Source organism: Callospermophilus lateralis, chromosome 13 (assembly GCF_048772815.1).
Source record: "Callospermophilus lateralis isolate mCalLat2 chromosome 13, mCalLat2.hap1, whole genome shotgun sequence".
Taxonomy (NCBI): domain Eukaryota; kingdom Metazoa; phylum Chordata; class Mammalia; order Rodentia; family Sciuridae; genus Callospermophilus; species Callospermophilus lateralis.
Window position 1 is genome coordinate 104384691 of NC_135317.1, and position 20922 is coordinate 104405612.

Consider the following 20922-nt stretch of genomic DNA (forward strand, 5'->3'; position numbering starts at 1 on the left):
GAATGTATCCTAAAAGGGTCTGGGGCCTCAGTCTCTTCCACTGTCTTAGCTTCCTAGCCACCATAAGGTGAGCAGCTTGCTGCACCACAGGCTCCCTGTCATGATATGCGGCTCTGCCACAGACCCCAAAGCAATAGGGTCAAACAATTGACCCTGACTGAAACCTGTAAAACTGTCACTCAATATATCCTTCTCTCTTTTATGTTGATTTCTCAGATTCCACCCCCCCCACACACACTTTTTTTTCCCCAGTACTGGGGATTGAACACAGGGGCACTTAACCATGAACCACATCCCCAGCCATTTTTAAAAAGTATTTTATCTAGAGATAGGGTCTTGCTGAGTTGCTTGGTGCCTCGCTAAGTTGCTGAGGGTGGCTTTGAACTTGCCATCCTCCTGCTCAGCCTCCTGAGCTGCTGGGAGTACATGCATGCACCACCACACCCTGTGACTATCTCAGACTTTTAATTCCAGTAACAGCAAACTAACATATTAGGCTTGTTTTTCTGTGTAAAATTGTTGTTTTTTGGAGGACACCAAACACTCTTTACCATCTCTGCATCCACAGACTTAAATAGAATACCTATCATACATATCTGATGAATTGGTTCATTTTGTTATACCATCCAAGATTAATAGTACCACCTTCAACAACAAAGTAATGTTGTAGTTGACCTTCAGACTAAAGCCTCCTAAATCATGATGACAGAGCTCATCCACATGATGCTTTAAAACCCAACCAATTTCTATTTTAGGGCAGAGTATGTGGCCCATTTAGATGAAATATTTATCTTGCCTTAATTTAAGCATATAGCTATGCAATATTTACTAATGTGTCCATTCTCTAACCTTGGACAAATTACATTATGTCATCTTGTAACCTTGGTTTCCAAATCAATAAAATGAGGAAAATTATAACATCAGAGGGTGTTGTGAAGAAATATAATAACACACGCTGATCATTAAGATAATGCTCTAAAAGAGGCATTTGATAAATGGTGGCCATTTTTAACTTTCAGAGAAATAGTAAAATAAATTTGTAACACAATTAAAGCATATTACTACGTAAGTGTCTATGATGTTACCATTTTTGTGGAAAGCAATTTTTCTAAGACAATATATTTGCAATGAATCATTATATCAATAAACAAGAAGAGTTAGGAAAGAAAGCAAGTACCCCTGTGGGTCCATCTCACAACGTCACAGCTAACATTTTACAAGGAAGGTATCAGAGTACACCTTATAAATCCTTTAAGAAAAAATTAAACTATAATCAAACCTGTCTGTAAAGAACAGATTTCACTTAACCATTTGCTCTTTTACTCATTATTCTCCATAACTGAGATACTGGCAAACTTTGATGCTTTATTAGAAAGAATTAATATATCACTGACTGATTTAGACCATTGTCTGAATTAGACAATTGAATTGCAGTTATGAAGAAAATGTTCTTAGGAAACACTTGCTGAAGTACTGAGGAATAAAGAGGCACGATGTCTACAACTAACTCTCAAATAACTGGTGGGGGGAGGGTATACATTTAGTGGAACAGAGAATAAACAACTGATGTAAAATATTAAGAAGCCGCAGAAACTCTCTGGCCCTCAGTCTTCATGTTAGAAGCGGGCTGTTTTATTCACACTGTGAGCGATGATACCCATCAGGTGAAGGTCAAGGTTAAGGTCAGCATTAGAAAAATGTTAGTCTGGATACTGGGTTTACATCAGTTCTTTGTACTTATTCTTCAGTAACTTTTAGACTGTTTCAAGATCAAGACGAAAACACTTCCTAACTCAGTCGGCTGAGTGCAAGAGGCCCACGTGCCTCTCTCCAAACCACAGAGCTGGGTGCTTTCAGGGGCTGGTTTATATTTGTACCCTAAAATAGCTATGCCTAGTAGAGTCTAATTAAATGTTCAAGCTAATGAAATATTGTTTCATGGAAATTCAATCCAAAAAAAGTGAAAACAGGAATGAGACGGTCATTATTACCCTGCGTGTGACACGTATGCTCACACTGCCGTGTGACTGTGCCAGACCAGGTTCGGCCAGAGCAAGGCGAAGCTGGGCTCCGTTCGTGAACCGCGTGTCAAAACGCATTCTGTTGCCATGTGTAATAACTAACTAAAGCAACCGTTGTAAAAATCTCAAAAAGTGAACAAGAAATTACTGTAGAGCTAGACATGGGAAAGACAAATCGATACGAGTCTGGGAACATTTGTTCAACATCCAGGCCAGCTTGGCACTCCATTTCCTGAGATGCGTGTGACTTTTATTCTACTCTGAGGAAATGAAACGCGCAGTCACAAGCCTTGCGGATCTCAATAAAGGGAGAAAATGAATCCTCTGCCAACTGCAAGCCCGGGGCAAAGACGGTCTCGGAGCTGCCTCCTCAGCCTTCCGCTGGGCCTGGCCGCCGGGCTGCGGAGCGCCGCTTCTCGTCTCCCACGCCGCCCCGAGCAACCCGCGCACGGCCGACCCCGCGACCCCGGCGACGTCTCCCCAGCACGCAACTCCGAGGCCGTGGACGGCGCGCGCAGTGCGGGGGGGGGGGGGGGGGGCGCCGCCCGGGCGCAGAAGAGGCGGGATCGACTCGCTCGGCGGTCTCCGCCCCGGTCCCGCCCCCCGCCCGCGCCACCGCCGAGCGCCGAGCGGCTTGATGAGCGGGGGTGCTGCGGCCGAGGCGGTCGGCGCCGCGGCCTCCCCTCCCGCCTGGCTCTTCGCCCCGCTCTGCTTCCCTCTCCCCGCCCGGCGCCGCGGAGCTCCCCGGCTCGCAGGTACCGGCGCCGGCCTGCCCGCGGGGGGGGGGGGGGGTGGGGACGGGCGAGCGGAGGCGGGGAGGAGGCGACGCCCCCGTGCCGGCGCCAACGTCCCGGGCCTCGGGTCGGGCGCTCGGCCAGACGGGGCTGGGGGCGGTTGAGAGGCCCCGGGGCCGCGGGGTGCCGGGCGGCGGAGGGGCGGCCTGGAACGCGGGGTGGGAACCGGCGCCGCCCGGTGCGCGCAGGAGGACGGCCTCCGCCCAGGGCCGGCGCCTGCGGACCCGGAGCGCAGCGGGCGGGTGGGCGGGCGGTGGTGGAGCTAGAGGAATAAATAGAGCCGGCGCTTGCTGAAGGCGCGCTGCAAGTTTGTTTGCGCAGAGCCATTGCGGAGGCCCGGGGCCGCTCCCGAGCACGCGTGCGTGACGTTCCGGGCGTCCGGTGGGGCCGGGCCAGCGGGGCGGGCGTGTGCACACGGGCCCGGGCGGTGGGCTTCTAGGAGGTCTTACCGAGGACGTCCACGCCGCCTCCCCGAGCGTGACTCGTTGCCTTGGTGGGTTGGTACCCATTGCGTCGGTGGATCCCGCCCGTGGCGGCCTGCCTGTGCTTTGCCGGTGGCCCTCTCTTTGTCGGAGCTGGGCTCACTCTGTTCCCAGCTGGTCCCCTGGCTCTGATGGCGAGGTCTGCTCTTTAAGGTTTTAGCTTTGCTGTGCCTCTCATGCAGACTTCATAGGAGTCTCTCTGGTTTGCGGGGGGGCTGTTGAGCACCCTAGCACCCTTCTGTAGGATTTAAAATACGATTGAAGAAAAGCTCACGTTCTCCGATGGTTTGCTGTCATCTGTTTTCCCATGCATTCTGTAACATTTCTGCATGAGTGGATTATCCTGACATCAAAGTATGAGGCATAAAATGGGCCAGGTGTACATGACGGAAATATTGTGGAATGAGAAACTCTGGAGCTGTGACTTAGGTACAAGACTTTAGTGAGGTTACAGAAGGTTGAATTTCTGTTTAACATTTCGTTGAATATGAACCTAGACACTTTTTTTTATAAGTGAATGACATTAAAGGACACCCAGATGGTATGAATCTGAAGATCTGAAGATCTCAGATGCTTCTTCCTGAAGAGGATGTAGGGCTTCTGGGTTGTTACAGGGAGTATGTCTTTCTCAGGTAGAACTGTGTGATCTGATGGCAACCAATTGAACAAAAACTAAAACTGATAACGCACAACCATTGATTTAGGCCTGTATCTCTGCTATTTCAATAAGTGAAGTGACCAACACTTTTTTTTACTGTCTTTTCTCTTAGTTTCTTGGTTCTTACCTCAATGGTATGCATAAAGAATAAAAGAAAACATGCATGTGTAACTCTGAGCACTAAAATTGCTCTGCATCACTGAGAAAATTGCACATCTATGTGCCCAACACAGAATGCATTCTATACATCTGAGCTATTCTGAGTTCTTAGGTGTTCAGCCATCATCTGATCCAAAAATACTGAAAATTCATATTTGCATGTGACACTTTTTCTCAAAAAATTTTATTGTTACATACACATTTTCTTGGAAAAATCACAGTACTTATTAGCATGTAAAAAGCTGTGAGGTGGTTCTATAACAAAGAAAACTGGCTTTGTTTAACTCAGTTCTTTTGATGTGAGAGACAAACTCGTTTTCTCCTACTTTCATAATACATACACCTCTGTGACCCCAGAATGTGTGGAGATTTTTCTCTACCAGAAAGCAAGTAATTTTTGCAACAGATTCTCTAGGACATACCATCTGGGTGTCCTCTAATTCATTTCATTTCTAACACTATCTGGAGATAGCAGTCCATCCCACAAGTTGAGGGTTCAGTCCCATGAGACTGCCCCCCCCTCACCTTGAGGTGTCAATCACAAGCTCCAGGATGTTATACCTGTGTTTCTGATTGATCTGCTATGAATTGGGGCAGCCACAATCCCTTTTGGAGGTTCAATTAATTTGCCAGAGTGGCTCACAGAACTCAGGGAAACACTTTACTTATGTTTACCAGTTCATTATAAAGTTTATTAGGAAGTATACAGATGAATAGTCAGATGGAATAGAGGTACAGAGCAAGGTATGCAGAAGGAACCAGGAGCTTCCATGGCCCTTCAGGCACTCCACCCTCCAAGAACCTTCATGTGTCCAGCCATCTGGAAACTTTGGAATCCTGTCCTGTTAGGTTTTTACATAAGTTTTATTAGGCAAAATAGACTACTGTTGGTGATTGACTCAACTTTCACAACCTTTAGTCCTTCTGCCCTCCCCAAAGTGGGAGCTGCAATATCCCAACCTTTTATTCATGCCTTGATCTTTCTTGTAGCTAGCTGCCTTTCTGAAGCTAGTCATCTCATTAGCATACAAAAACAAACAAACAAACAAAAACCACACTTAGCACTCTCTGAGATTCTGAGGGTATTAGGAACTATATGTTAGGAAATAGGATGAAGACCCAAGGCAAGTGTGTGTGTGTGTGTGTGTGTGTGTGTAAAATCACAGTATCACACCAGGACTTAAGAAACTTAACCCGTTTCATGGAATACCAGTGGGACGCTATATAGGTTGCAAATATTTTTGCATGTTTGATCTGATTGGACCACCTCAATTCCATGCAAGATCATAGAAATTACTATTTTACAGATGAGGAAATAGAATCATTACTTAAGCTTCTGACTTCAAGTTAAAATCATAAAGCATTTTAGGATTTTCAAGGAACTTCTATTTTTCCTACTCCTGTACTATCTATGCTTTCATTTTATAAAATCCTTAATTCACTCATTTCTTCCACATGTTTTCTTTGGGAAACTACTTGATTTTATCATGTGTTTAACTGTTCCTTACATGTTCAGGTGTAAACTCACTGGAGTAGAGCAGGTGACAGGGGAGTAGCTGAAGTCACCAAAATGGGGGGGCGGGGTCCTGTCATACAGGTCTTCTGTCTGCTTTAAGTACTTTAGTTTACATCCAAAAGTCTAAAGATTGCTTTTTTTCTCCTTAAGGTGGTGAATATTTTATTCAGCTGGGAAATAGAAGAGTACTCTGAGTAAAAATATGCCTCCCAAGTTCAAGCGCCACCTCAATGATGATGATGTCACTGGTTCTGTGAAAAGTGAAAGGGTAAGTTTAGAATCTTAAGTTTTAGAACAAGAAAGAGTCAAAATGTTTTCACTCCTTTTGTAAATAATAGAAAAGAATCTAAAGTTTATGGCTACTGTAGGAGCAGCAAAGGGAGTGATCCCTTTTTTGCTCATACTGAAGGATCATAGCTGACACCACATAACAAAAAACAGGTTAACAAGAGGAACATTGAACAGATTTATATGTTCATAGTTTTGTATGTGGTCAACAGGACCCAAAGACCCAGAGTGAATTATACATTTTTATGCTCAGGTTTGATGAAGTAAGGGCAGCCATGTAGAAGTAGGGTTGAACTAAAGGGTGTTATCTAACAGTAATAGACTCAGGGGAGGGAGGGAGGCCAGCAAGGCCTGTCTGCTCGAACTTTCCTTGGCCTCTCCGCAGCAGTTCTTCCTTCTGAGTATGGGGTAGTCAAAGAAGGTAGGTTAGTGAATGTTTTATGGCCAACTTTTACAAAGAAAGGAGAAGATTAGGTTAATATTTTTAGGTTTTATAACAGTATTTGGGGAAAGGGGGTTCTGGGTTTTGTGACCTCCTTTGGGGAAAGAAACTGTGGTCCCTATAGCTTGCCTTAGGGGAAAACTTGATAGCAGGGGACAGTCAGAGAGAAACCTGCTATGAGGCTGCTTGTGAAGCTTTTACTTCAGGGTGTCAATTTCTGAACCCTATCACCACCATATTCTAATCTTACTTTTTTCCTTCATAGTAAATGTATTTAAAAATATATGTTGCTTAGATTGATGATAATATTTCAAGGAAAAAAAATTTTTTGGTACCTGGGATTGAATTCAGGAGCATGCGACCACTGAGCCATATCCCCAGCTATTTTGTATTTTATTTAGAGAGGGGGTGTCACTGAGTTGCTTAGCACCTGGTTTTTGCTGAGGCTGGCTTTGAACTCATGATCCTCCTGCCTCGGCCCCCTGATATGCTGGGATTACAGGTGTGCACCACCATGCCAAGCTCAGGGAAAATTTTATACAGCTATATAATGTCTTATTCAGAACTCTGGAGCCAAATATATTTGAAATTTACGATTTTTCAGATTTACGAAAGGAAGTTAAGTACATATTATGTAATAGCCTTTAGGGGTCTGAACTAGCACCTCCAAATATTAATATTTCTTAGTGAAATATATGGGTTATCTATATAAATAAAATAGCTAAAGTCAATTCAAGTCAGGTTTTCCTCCAAATGAGTTTTTTTTTTTTTTTTTTTTTTTTTTTTTTTGGCATGGATTGGGTACTGGGGATTGAACTCAGGGATACTCAACCACTGAGTCACATCCCCAGCCCTATTTTGTATTTTATTTAGAGACAGGGTCTTTCTGAGTTGCTTAGCACCTTGTGGTTGCAGAGGCTGGCTTTGAACTCATGATCCTCCTGTCTTAGCCTCCCAAGCCACTGGGATTACAGGCATGCACCACTGTACCCAGCCCAAATGAGTTTTGACACCAAACTTAGCAAAGCTTTTTGACTTATTGAAACTTTTTAGATTTTTGAAATTATATGTGATAGATCCTGGACCTGTGAGTGTCTCAGAATCTAGAATGCCTTGTACATGATGCTTCAATTTCTAGTTCATTTTAGAAATACACTATGTTTAGGGATTGGGGGTATAGCTCAGTTTTAGAATGCTTTCCTAGCATGTATGAGGCCCTGTGTTTAATCCACTTCACTGCAAATAAGAGAGAAGGTGGTGGGATAGATAAATAAATAAATAAATCAGGGTATTGTGCAGCATCTTGAAAGACAGCTTATCGTGTGACTATTATAGATAGAATAATTCTATAGATAGAGTAAGTATTCTATCTATAGAATATTTTTTGAGGGAAGGAAATATATTCTTTTCCTTTTTTAATCTGGTAAACGGAAGCCTCCATTACTTCCTTTCTTCTTGTCATCCTTCTATTTACTGATCCATTCCACAAATATTTATTAACCACCTACTGTGTGGTAGGCATGGTGCTAAAACAGGGGGCTCAGTTGCTGCCCTTAAGAGTTCTTGGTCTGTTTGACTTTATTTATTTTTAATTTTAATTTTTTTAATATCTTTATTTTTTTTTAGCTTTAGATGGACACAATATCTTTATTTTTATGTGATGCTGACGATTGAACCCAGTGCCTCACGCATGCCAGGCGAGCATGCTACCACTTGAGCCACATCCCCAGCCCCTGTTTGACTTTATTTTATATACTCCTTTTTTGTGTAACTTTGGAACTTGATATTAATCACTCAATATTTTATGATTTGGGAGTATCTTTTAATATAATACAAAAACATTTGTCCTTAGTTTGTTTTTGTTTATGTTTTTGATGGGGAGAAGAACCCACCAAAAGACTAATTGCTATTTAATTTTTTTAAAATGAGCTGAACATATATATTTAAAGATATAAAATGTACAGTCTCAATCAGTACTACTACTGAGACTGTAACTGTGACTTTCTCTTTACATGTGGGTTATTAGCACAATTGACTGTAAAAATTGGATATTGGACACCTGAACTGAACAAAATCCACTGTTTAAATAGGGCCTGCCTTTGGATATTTATGAGATTTTGAAGTTTTATAACTGATTGGTTCTAATAATTGCTTTTTAAATTTTTTAAAAGTTTTGTTACTCTTTCCTATCATAATTTTTGACAGCTTTATTGAGATATAATTTATATAACATACAACTCATCCATTTAAAAAGTACAATTTAATGGGTTTTGGTATATTCACAAAGTTGTGCAGCCATCACATGGTCTAGTTTAGGGTTTTTTATCCTCCCTAAAAGAAACTCTGTGCCCTTCAGCAGTCATCCCCATTCTCTTCATTCCCTCAGCCCTGGGCAACCAAAAACCTGTAGATTTACTTATTCTGAACCTTTTTTTTTTTGTACTGGGGATTGAACCCAGGGTGCCTAACCACTGAGCTATATCCTCACCCCTTTTTGTTTTTATTTTGAGACAAAGTCTCCGTACGTTGCTGAGGCTGGCCCTCAACTTGCATCCTCCTGCCTCAGCCTCCCAAGCAGCTGGGATTACAAGTTGTACCATTGCACCTGGCTCTTCTTAACCTTTTGCATAAATGAAATCATACAATATATAGCTTTTTGTGACTGGCTTCTTTGACTTCCATAATGTTTTCAAGATTTGTCAATTTGGTAGTATGTATCAGTACTTTATCCTTTTTATTAACTGAATAATGTTTCATTGTATGGATGTACCACATTTAGTTATCCATCAATTTATGGATGTTTGGGAATTTTTCCTGACATTTTGGCTATTGTGAATATTGCTTTTATGAACATTAGCATACAAGTTTTTGTTGAATACATTTTCATTTCTTATACTTACATACCTAGGCATTGAATTACTGATTGTTAGAGTAACTCTAATGTTCAACCTTTGTAGAATTGCCGAACTGTTTTCCACATGGTTGCACTGTGTTTTATATTCCCACCAGCCTTGTGACAGTTCCAGTTCCTCCACACCCTCACCAGTGCTTACTGTTGGCTGCTTGCTGGGTGAAGTGGTATCGCATTGTATCCCCAACATTCATATTTGTTCAATGGATATGTAAAAGGCATTGGTTTTCATGTGTGTTTCCAGTGTAAAACTAAAATAAACACACATTATATCTTCTAAACCAAATAAACTGGATCATAAACCATTATACTTTTTCTTTTTTTGGTGCTGGGGATTGAACTCGGGCACTTGACCACTAAGCCACAACCTCAGCCCTATTCTGTATTTTATTTAGAGACAGGGTCTCACTGAGTTGTTTAGCACCTCACTTTTGCTGAGGCTGGCTTTGAACTGGAGATCCTTCTGCCTCAGCCTCCTGAGCCACTGGGATTATAGGCATGTACCACCATGCCTGGCATAAATCATTGTACTTTAATCAGTTTTTGTTTTATATATTTTGAAGCCATATTGTTATGTATATAAACTCATTGCTGTTAAGTTTTCTTGGTGGATTGTGTATTTTATAATTATAAAATTATTATTTGATTGTTTAATAAGTCCTAAAAATTTCTATTTAGATTGGTAGTCTTTTGATAGAATTTGCTAAGCTTTCTTTTCTACCACTTTTTTTTTTTTTTCATTTTTTTGACTTCTGTTGTAGATAATTTTCTTGAAAACAGATATAGGCTGGAATTTTTTGAACTCTAATCATATATAGTTTTTGTTTTTGGTCAGGGCCACTCAGACCACTCATTATTTGATGACCAATACATTTGGACTTTTTCTGTGCCAGGTAGTCCTTCAGCCTGCAGTGGATGTTCTTTACCCTGATATTTGGCTGTCTCTTTGTTATCAAGGAGCTTTGGGTCTCAGCTTAAATTTCATTCACCTCTTGAGAATGATTTTCATGACCACCTAATCTCATGTTGTCACGATCACTTTCTGTCCCATCACTGTTTTAGTTTCCTGCACAGCATTTATCACAGTCACATTTTTCTATGAACGCTCAGTCAAACCTTGTCTGTCTCATTCAAAGCTGGTCTGGATCTTAGAACAGTGCCAACCATGTGGGAAATGCTCAAAAATACATGCTAAATGAAGGTCAAATATGTCCTTCTTTCACTGTTTTACTGTTCATGTTATGGAGTATTTAGTTTACATATATGTGATGATATTCTTTGTATTCTATTCCTTATATAATCAATCCTAGATTGATTCCTTTTCCTTATCTCTCTCCTTATCCTTGGAACAACTAGGCAGTTGAGAAATTTTACTGCCTTTCTCCATCCATTCCTCTTTCTGTTATTAACTTTATATTTTAACAGTAATGTTTAAATGTGTTCTTCATCAGCTTACTAGAAACGGTGACCTTCCGTTGTGTTGTCTTTCACTCTAGCCCTGTCCCCTCCCCTTCTTTCCGGCCACTTCTCCCTGGGACAGGCTCTTTTTAAGCTTTTCTTTGGACTGTGCCTTTTCCTTTTCAGTAATTCTAACTTACAGTTCACCGTCACATTACCATCAAACATTTAAACCTGACCACACATCAGATTCTTTGATGATCTCTGTCTGAAGAGGTTTGTTCTTATTTTTCTTTTTGGCTGGTGTAATTTTTTGAGCAATTTCCTCAGAAAAGGTACCTGAGTGGTATATTGGTTTCCTATTGCTACTGTAAAAACTACAAATATAAAGCACAAAATTATGATCTTGATTTCTGGTGACCTGAAGTCCAAGATGAGTCTTACGGGGCTGAAATCAGGGTGCCAGTGGGGCTGTTTCCCATTCAGAGGCCCCAGGGCAGAAACAGGTTTTGCCTTTCCCAGTTCCTGTCTTGGCTCATCATGTTCTTTCATCTTCAAGTTTCAATCTGTCTATCTCCTGCTTCCATTTTATAAGAACCCTGTGATTAGCTCTGGCCCACATGAATAATCTGTCTTGAATTTGCCCCTTTAAAGACCTTTAATCACCTCTGCCAAGCCCCTTCCTACACCCTTGCTCACGCAGTCACAGGCTTTGGTGGCTAGGACATAGGCCTCCTTGGGGAGCCATTATTTTGCCTGCAAGCAATCATATTTTGTTTGAGTTCTTGTCTGAAGGTCTGGGTTTTGCTCTTCTGTAGCCTCCTTTTGGGATTTCATGTCTTCCCACTTGGGGGACTGAGAGAGACCACTTCATTTTAATGAAGAATGTCCTATCTGGTGAGGTAAGAATATAAGGTTTTTCTGCGGGAGTTCAGATTTGTGTAGAGTACTGTTTATGGACTTAGCAGATAGAAAGTGGACCAAGCCAGTTACCAGGCCTTTGCTCTCAGCTCTGGTTACCCTCCTGTTGTCCTCCATTGCTGCAGTTGGACTCCACAAATTACATTCCTTCTCTGCCGTCTGGTTCTCTGTTAATTTCTGCCAATAGAGAGACACTGGGAGGAATGAGAAGGGGCTTCTTTCTAACTGCCTGCAGCATCAGTTATAGGATTCTGGAATTATAAGCATTTTCTTTGGAAGGTCTGTAAATACAGTTCCATATCATTTAGCTTCTATTGAAGCAAATGTGATTGATCATTCTTCCCTCTGTCTGTAAGCTTGGAGAAATTCACTATATAGAAATTCACCAGTATAGAACTTGTTTCATTACTTCTCCTTGACATTTTATAAGCCCTCTGAATCTGAAAAGTCTTTTTCTTTCTTTCTTTCTTTCTTTTTTTTTTTCTTTCTTTTTTGACAGAGAAATCTTTTGGAAGATGATTCAGATGAAGAAGAGGACTTTTTTCTGTAAGTTTTTTGAACAACTTTTTCAAAGTATAATTGACAATCAAATGCATATATTTAAAGTGTACAATGAGTTTTGGCATACAAACTATGAAATCATCACTAAAATTAAATAATAAATATAGCCATCACCCTGAAAGTTTCCACATACCCCTTGATAATCTGTTGCTTTCCTAGTCCCTAGGCAACCACTGATATGCTATCACTGTAGTATGTATTTTCTAAAATTTTATATAGACTAAATCATAGAGTATGCCCCCTTTTTTACGGGCTGCACTTGCTCAGCATGATTATTTTGAGATTCAACCATGTATCAATAATTGGGTTTCTTTTTTTCTGAGTGGCTTTCCATTGCAGAATATACTGCAATTATCTGTCTATTCACTTGTATATGGATATCTAGGTTGTTTCTAGTTTGGGGACATTACAGATAAAGCTGCTGTAAACATTTGCGTATAGGTTTTTGTGTGGACATACACTTTTATTTTACTTATCTTGGATAAATATCTAAGAGTAAAATACTTAATGTGCATTTACAACTGTTTTTCAAAGTGTTTGAACTATTTTATATTCTTTTTATTTATTTATTTATTTTTTAGTTGTAGGTGGACACAATACCTTTTTATTTTTATGTGGGTCTGAGGATCGAACCCAGTGACTCACACATGCTAGGCGAGTGCTCTTCCTCTGAGCCACAACCCCAGCCCTATTTTGTATTCTTATCAGTACTATATGAGAGTTTTAGTTGCTTCAGATTGTAACCAACTATATATGGTCAATCTTTATTATTTTAGATATTCTAGTGGGTGTGTAGAAGTATCTCAGTGTGTTTTTAATTTGCATTTCCCTAATGAAAACTGATGTTGAACATCTCTTGGTGTGCTTATTTTCCATCATTATGCCTTCTTTGGCGAAGTATATGTTCAACTCCTGTGTGTGTGTGTGTGTGTGTGTGTGTGTATGTGTGTGTGTATGTGTGTGTGTTGCTCTGACTCAGTCAAACCCAGGGTTTCATACATGTTTATCTTATTATATTGTAAGAAAGATACAGTTTCTTTGTCATTTATATGTGCTTTGCAAATATATACTCCAAATCTGTAACTTAACCTTGTCATTTTTGGAACAGTAGCATTTGAAGATTAATTGGGTTTTTATGAAATCAATTTATTGGATTTTCTGTATTGTTTTTCTTCCTTTATATCTTATTAAAAAAATCTTTCTCAAACATAATGTACTATAATTTTCACCTATGTCTTTCTAGGAGTTTTATAGTCTTGGCTTTTAAATTTAGGCCTGTAATCCATTTTCAGTTAATTTTTATACATGTCTGAGGTAAGGATGAAGGGTTTGGGGGTGGGGGCGTAAGCCATCTAATTATTTCATTTGATGAAAAGGTTATTTTTTTCCCTATTGAATTATCATGGTACCATACTAAAAACTATTTGACCTGGCTAATCTTTTTTTTTTTTTTCCAGTTGTAAATGGACACAGTATCTTTATTTATTTTTATGTGTTGCTGAGGATTGAACCCGGTGCCTCACATGTGTGAGGCAGGTGCTCTACCACTGAGCTATAGCCCCAGCCCCCCTGACCAATCCTTTTAGTTTTAATTTGAAATCACTCTCATGCAGCCTAGGTTTGTGTCTGTGAAGCAGTATTGTAAGAGTCTTCACTGGGAATTGTTGCAGAAGGGTTGCCTGAGGGGAAGCGCTTACCTTCTACTTCATTAACATATTGTGACATATTTTTTGTGGAGGCTGATTTTTGATGAAAACATTTTATAAAATCAATTGAAACCCATGAAGCAGTGGGCAAGAGCTTATAGGATAGAAAGCAAATACAGGAAATTGTATTAATTTTGGCAGGAATGTCATAAATATGGGGATGTAATTTGCTAGAGGTGACAAGCTTTCCATAAGCTACTTGCCTACAGTACCTTTTATGGTGAGAAGCCTTAGATGAAAGCAGTAGTTACTAGGAACTCAGTGTTGAAAAGAAGGGCAGATGCTTTGGGTAAATAAGTGATTTTCCGAATGTAAGGTAGATGCCCTTGTGAGAAATAACAACTCTTTGGGCCAAAAATGTCCTGATGTCCACTTCCATATAATGCTGTATGCCTTCCAAAGGGCCTGACACCCTAAGTGGCACACCCCCTCAATATCCAGCTTCCATATCCGGCTTCTCCTACATGTTGAAAGGAAGACAAATAAAATTCTCAAAATAATATTTAAATATTACTTAACCCCCATGTTTATAACAGCAGTATTAACAATAGACAAAAGGTGGAAACAGCCCAAGTGGAATATACATAAATGAATATTGTGTTGAAAAGGAAGGGAATTTGATGTCTGCTGCAACATGAATGGACTTTAAAGAAATCATGCTCAGTGGGGGCTGGGGTTGTGGCTCAGCGGTAGAGCACTCGCCTCTCCTGGGTTTGATCCTCAGCACCACATAAAAATAAACAAAATAAAGACATTGTGCCCATGTATAAGTAAAAAAAAAATTAAAAAAAAATCATGCTAAGTGAAAGAAGCCTGTCACAAAAGCAAAAGTATTTGCATGATGCCACTTAGATGAGGTACCTAGAGTATAGTCAGGCTCAGAGAGACACAAAGTAGAATGGGGGTTGCCAGAGCTGTGAGGAGGGGAGAATGGAGAGTTGTGTCTAATTGGAAAGATAAAAAATTTCTGGAGGTGAATGGTGGTGATGGTTGCAGAATAATTAAATGCGCTTAATGCCACAGACCTTTACATTTAAAAATGATTAAAATGGCACATTTTTTAATGTACTTACTGTAATTTTAAGAACTGACAAAAATATTGACTTTATACTTGTGGCACTATTTCTAGACTCTGTTTACTTCATTGATCTGTATGTCCATCTTACATCAATACCATACTTCCTTGACCACTGTCACTTTTTAGTAAGTTGCAAAGTAGTATAGTGTATGTCCTTCAACTTTACACTTCCTTTTCAATGTTCTTTTGGCTAATTGGGCTTTAAAAATTTTAATGTAAATTTTAGAATCATTTATTTGCTTCTACAAAAGTTTCTGCTGGAATCTGGGTTGCAGTTGCATTGAATCAGTATACCCATTTGGGGAGAGTTAATGTCTTATCAATATTGGGTTTTCTGACTCATGAATATAGTTTATCTTTGTAATTATTAAGGTCCTTAATTTCTCTCAGTAATTTTTTTATATATTTATTTTTTAATTGTAGTTGAACACAGTATCTTTATTTTATTTATTTATTTTTATGTGGTGCTGAGGATCGAACCCAGGGCCTCGCACTTGCAAGGCAAGCGCTCTACCACTGAGCCACAACCCCAGCCCCTCAGCAATGTCTTAGTTTTCAGATTCAGGTCTTTATATATTTATTTATTTTTTGACAGATTCGTCCATAAGTATTTCATGCTTTTTTTTCTTTCCACATTTTTATTGGTGAATTGTAGTTACGTATAAGGATAGGATTGTAGTTGCGTGTTCATACGTGCAGTGCACACAGTATAATAATATGGTTTGGCCGATACCCCCCCAGCTCTTTTCCCCTCCCCCTTCCTCCCATCCCCTTGTCTCTTTCCTCTCCTGATCTACTTTTGATTTTCATGAGATCCTTACCCCCATCTTCTTTTCCATTTTTCTAACTTACATATGAGAGAGAACAAAATATTTCATTTAGCTTTTTTCAATTTCTTATTATTCATTGCTAGTATGTAGACATAGAGTAAATTAATGCTAAACCTTACTAAGCTCTCTTATTTATTTTAATAGTATTTTTATAAATTCCATTGGGTTCTCCACATAAATAATTACATTGTCTACAAATAAAGACAGTTTTACTTCTGCATTTGTATGCCTTTTATTTCTTTATCTTTCCTGTTTTGCTCTGGCAAGAACCTCCAGTACCATATTGAATTAGAAGTGGTGAGAGAGAATGCTCTTCCAGAGCTCCCTTAGGGCGAAACATTCCTTTTTTTTTTAACCATTAAGTTTGATTTTATTGCATTTTTTTTTAAAGATGCCTTTTATCAGGTTGAGGAAGCTCCCTTTTGTTCCTCATTTGCTAAGGAATAGATGATGTCATTTATCATCAATTTTGAAATTTCAAGCCAACATTGTATTTCTGGAGTAAATCATGTGTAGTCATTAAGCCATTGTTGGCATCAGTTAAGATTTTTGTGAAGAATTTTTTGCATCTATGTTCGTTAGAGATATTGGTTGTTGTCTTTGGTTTAAGATAAGGTGGGCTCCATATAATGACTTGGGAGATGTTCTGTATTTACTTTTTCAAAAGAGTTTCTGTAATATTGCTATGTGTCTACATTAAACATTCGGTAGAATTCATAATTGAACTCATCTAGTCCCAGATTTTTTTGTAGGAGTTTTTACATGGTTTTATAATAATTCTAGATTTACAGAAGGGTTACATGGTTAGACAGAGAGTTGCCATGTGTCCTTCACTCAGCTCTTTGTAGTAAATCCTACATGACTATAGTGCATTTGTCTGTAGTGAGGTCCCCACTTTGCTTCTGTTAGTAATTGTGTCTTCTCTTATTCTGTACTTGCTGCCCTCTCTGTTTTTCCTGTATGATCTGACCAGACATTTATCAAAGAACCAGCCTTGGGTTCGGGTTTTATTTTGTTTTTTCCTCAGTAACATTCTAAAGTCTCATGTTATGTAATAAGTGAAAACAAATGTAGCCACTGCTGCTTTTTTTCAACCTGTAGTTGGAATAATTTTAACTTAATAATTTTCAGATGGCTGTCTCCCTTTGCGGTTTCCTCATTGAATGACTACTTTTTTATGCTTTTCAGTTGACCCATTTGTAGTTTCTTAGTTTTCTCTATGGAATTCAACATTTAACTTGAACTTTGGGATGAGATACTGGTCCAGTTTTTTTGTGTGTGAGTGGGGTGGTACTAGGGATTGAATTCAGGGGCACTCAGCTGCTGAGCCACATCCCCAGCCCTATTTGTATTTTATTTAGAGACAGGATCTCACTGAGTTGCTTAGCGCCTCGATTTTGCTGAGGCTGGCTTTGAACTCACAATCCTCCTGTCTCAGCCTCCTGAGCCCCTGGGATTACAGGCATGCGCCAGCCACCATGCCTGGCTACTGGTCCAGTATTCTAAGGCTTAATTGCAGTTTAAATACTTGGAGGAAGAACTTAGAGGAATTAAGGCAAGTTGATATTTTCATATTTATACATTATGTAAATAAATTTTAATAGGCAGTTTGATCTTTTTTCCCAAAATGTTTTTCTTGTCACAAACTGGATTTTTTTTTCACCTCCTTTAGAAGTTACCCTATGTCTAGAAATTTAAGAACCTTGTTTCTTGAGTTACCTTATTCACTACCTTCAGTAAAATGATAATTAAAATACTTAAAATATCTAAAAATTTCCATTTTGAGAATGCTAAAATGGATTAAGGTTATATACCCTTGACTTTTATAAAGAGATAATAATTTAAGAAATGTTAATATTTTTAAGACTCTTGTTTTTCCCCCTTTTGCTGTTGATAGATTTAAAGTGAGTAATCAAAATACATATCTAAAATTTTTTAGTGTTTTGAGTGAATAATTTTCTCTATCCATCTCTCAATCAACATTCTTAATTAGCAATGTCCTAAATTCAAGGTGATTTGTACTTTTAATTGCTCAAGAATTGATTATAAAGGTATTCATAGTCACTGGGCAGTTTATTTTTTATTATTTCGGAGTTTAACAATTAGGAAAAAAACTGCATTACTAAGAGTTGTATAAGTCCTCATTTCTCATAAATTTTAACACTTAGAATAAGTAAGGTAATTGTGGCCAATGGTAACTACCAGTGAAGTAAAGACCAGATTATGTATCATGGAGTTCACCAATACTCGTAAAATGTCATTCCTTCTGGTAAATGACTGATCCATGTGTATCCCACATGATTGCATATATAGATGTGTGGTTTTGTTTTTGTTTTTGTTTAATATGACCACTACTAATATATACTGGCTATTTTATTTTCAGAAGGGGGCCATCTGGACCAAGATTTGGACCTAAAAATGATAAAATTAAGCAGTAAGTTCCTGAATGCTCACTTATTTAAATCCATATTTTCATGTGAACTGGGGTGGTTTTGTAACCAGAATTTTATTGGAATGCAGCCATGCCCATTTGTTTTCATATTATCTGTAGTTGCTTTCTAGCTATAATGGCAAAGTTGAGTAGTTACGACAGAGAATTGAGACAAAGAGATATCTTATGACCCATGAAATCTAAAATATCTTGACCCCTAAAATAGACAATATAACTACTGGGTTTTAGAAACCTAATTATAGTTTCACAAAGTTACTTTGGAATTATAACTCAGAATTGATGGCTTCTCTTAATTGCTTTATGTCAAATCCACTTATTTAGCATAATCTGAAGGTCTCTTTTGGTTTTGGTTTTTAATTTATCATTTGATTGCCATTATCAGAATCATAATAGATATTTTTTAATGTACAGCAGCTTTTATTTACTTCCAGAATTTTTTCATCTCTAATATTTAAGCTAATCCCTATATTGATCTTAGTTTCATGGCTAAGTTTTGGTTTAAAACCTTTGCTATACATGTGTTACTTGGTGGTAGAAGTGTGACATGAATAACATGCTGTAGTGAATGTACCTGATGTTAGAAAGATGGGGCCTTGTCGAAAGGGAGAGGAAAGGACAGAGCAGTGAGTCACGTGAGGCCAGGTCCTGGAAACCAACCAACCTGCAGAGACTAACTGTGGAAGATAAACTGAATAACTCGTGTTCAGGACCTAAGGAAGGGTAATAGCCACTGCCCTAATTCTGGGTATAGTTGAAAAGGTACTGACTAGAGTCTGTAGGAATTGGTGAGGCAGTTGGACTTTAGTCAAGTACCATTGATGTAATAAATATATCCATACTTAGCCTAATCCTGACCTTACTTCATTCTAAGATACAGAACCAAGGTACAGGCCGAGTATACCTTATCTGAACTGCTTGGGTTCTGAAAGTTTCAGATTTCAGATTATTTCTAAATTTTAGAAAATTTGCATGTACATAATGAAATATATTGGGGATGGGACCCAAGTCTAAACATGAAATTTATTTGTAATTCTTCATCCATAGCTGGAAGATAATTTTATACAATACTTTTAATGTGCCTGTATTTTGCCTACAACCCATCACAGGATGTAAGGGACGAATTTTCCATGTGTGGCATTATGTCAGCACTCTAATAAAAGTTTTAGATGTTGGAGCACTTTGGATTTGAGATTTTCAGATTAGGGATATTCAGCCTGTACCAACATGTTGATTAGAATAGTGGACTTGGTGAATTAACTTTCTACTGCTGTGTAACAAATTATCAAGAGCTTAGCAGTTTAAAACAACACGTATTTATCATCTCAGCTTCCATGAGACTGGAAGTTCAAGCACTGCTTAGGGGTGCCCTCTGCTATGGATTTCACAGCCTGCGGTCAAGCTATTACTAGGTATGTAGCTCACTTGAAGCTTATGACCAAGCTCAGGTGGTTGACAAAATTCACTTCTTGCAGCTGAAAAACTCATGGTACTCACTGCTTCTAGACCACCAGCAGAGAGAATGTTTACTGCTTCCAGTTTCTGATTTGCCAGTAAAGATACAAGCTGCTTTTGGGTCCAGGCCATTTATTACATAACAAAAGGAAGAGTAACCAAAAATACCAGCTTCTAGGGTCATTGTCCCATACACCAAAAATGATACCAAATGTGAGGGCCCAGTGGCTACAATTCCATTGTATAATCCTATTACAAAGGAGCTATTTCTCACTGCAGCTAAGTGGTTTTTATAGTCTGCAGATAGAACCTGCAGGAAGTTTATACCTCATCAGTATCTGGGAATGATGAGAAACTATCTGTCAGTCCCCTAAGGAAGACATGGAGGTTGATGGAGATGACCTCATGAGCCACTCATTTGGTCAGTATTCCACGGGATTCACAAGACATTCTGCCAGGACTCAGATGAAAGGTGATTCAAGCATATGTGGATGCTACAAGGTTGTCATTGAGTAATGGCTGAGAATAATTCCCTATTTGGACCCTGGGTAACTTCTCTATTTACCCACATGGTTGTTCCTGGTGTGATATACTTCCGCAGAGTGATCCTGGTGAAAGGACGTGGCCTCTTGGATCTGTGGAAAATGATTTTACAGCTAAACCCTAAAACCATTGCCATTATAGAATATGTGTGTTAGTAACTGCCAGACACACACACGTACATATTTAAACTATCACAATAACTAGGATCACAGGATTGTAAAATAATAAAGAATTGTTGAGTAAGTGTACTAGTTCTTTACGGTAGAGCTGAAGACATGAGTAGATTTAGTTAGAAGTCAGCTTTGAAATGCAGAGTAAACCTTGATGGCCCAACTTCATGAAGGGGACATGACTCACCAGTGTGTCCAGCCAAGGTGGCAGATACAGCTTGATACATCACTTAAGAAAAAACTCCCTGGTATTAGTTTAGCATCCAGAATTAATTAATTTGGCATCCAGTTTTTTAAAGATAAGTTATCACCACTTAATTTGTAACATTTGGGGCATTTCTTGACTATATAGATTAGCAGTATTATTGGTTTATTTTAATTTGACCACTAATTATTAATGTTGATAATAGATTAATACTACAAAAATTACACCATCCAGTTTTAGGGAATATTTTTTGGGGAAAGATTTTTTAAACATTCACATGTCTATATAAAATTGTATTCTCTTTGGAATGTTTTCTTTGCTTTTAAATTCAATAA

The 20922-nt window shown here is 39.0% G+C and overlaps 1 protein-coding gene across 1 annotated transcript in view; it reads left to right on the forward strand.

Annotated features, from left to right (window-relative positions):
- Window positions 1-2624: 2624 nt before the first annotated feature.
- Vamp4 (vesicle associated membrane protein 4) overlaps window positions 2625-20922 on the forward strand; it is a 35701-nt gene continuing 17403 nt past the window's right edge. The window contains exons 1-4 of the mRNA XM_076873088.2: window positions 2625-2776; window positions 5781-5898; window positions 12090-12136; window positions 18149-18199. Coding sequence (XP_076729203.1) covers window positions 5833-5898; window positions 12090-12136; window positions 18149-18199 — 164 coding nt within the window. The 5' untranslated portion in view covers window positions 2625-2776; window positions 5781-5832. The remainder of the gene's footprint in view (window positions 2777-5780; window positions 5899-12089; window positions 12137-18148; window positions 18200-20922) is intronic.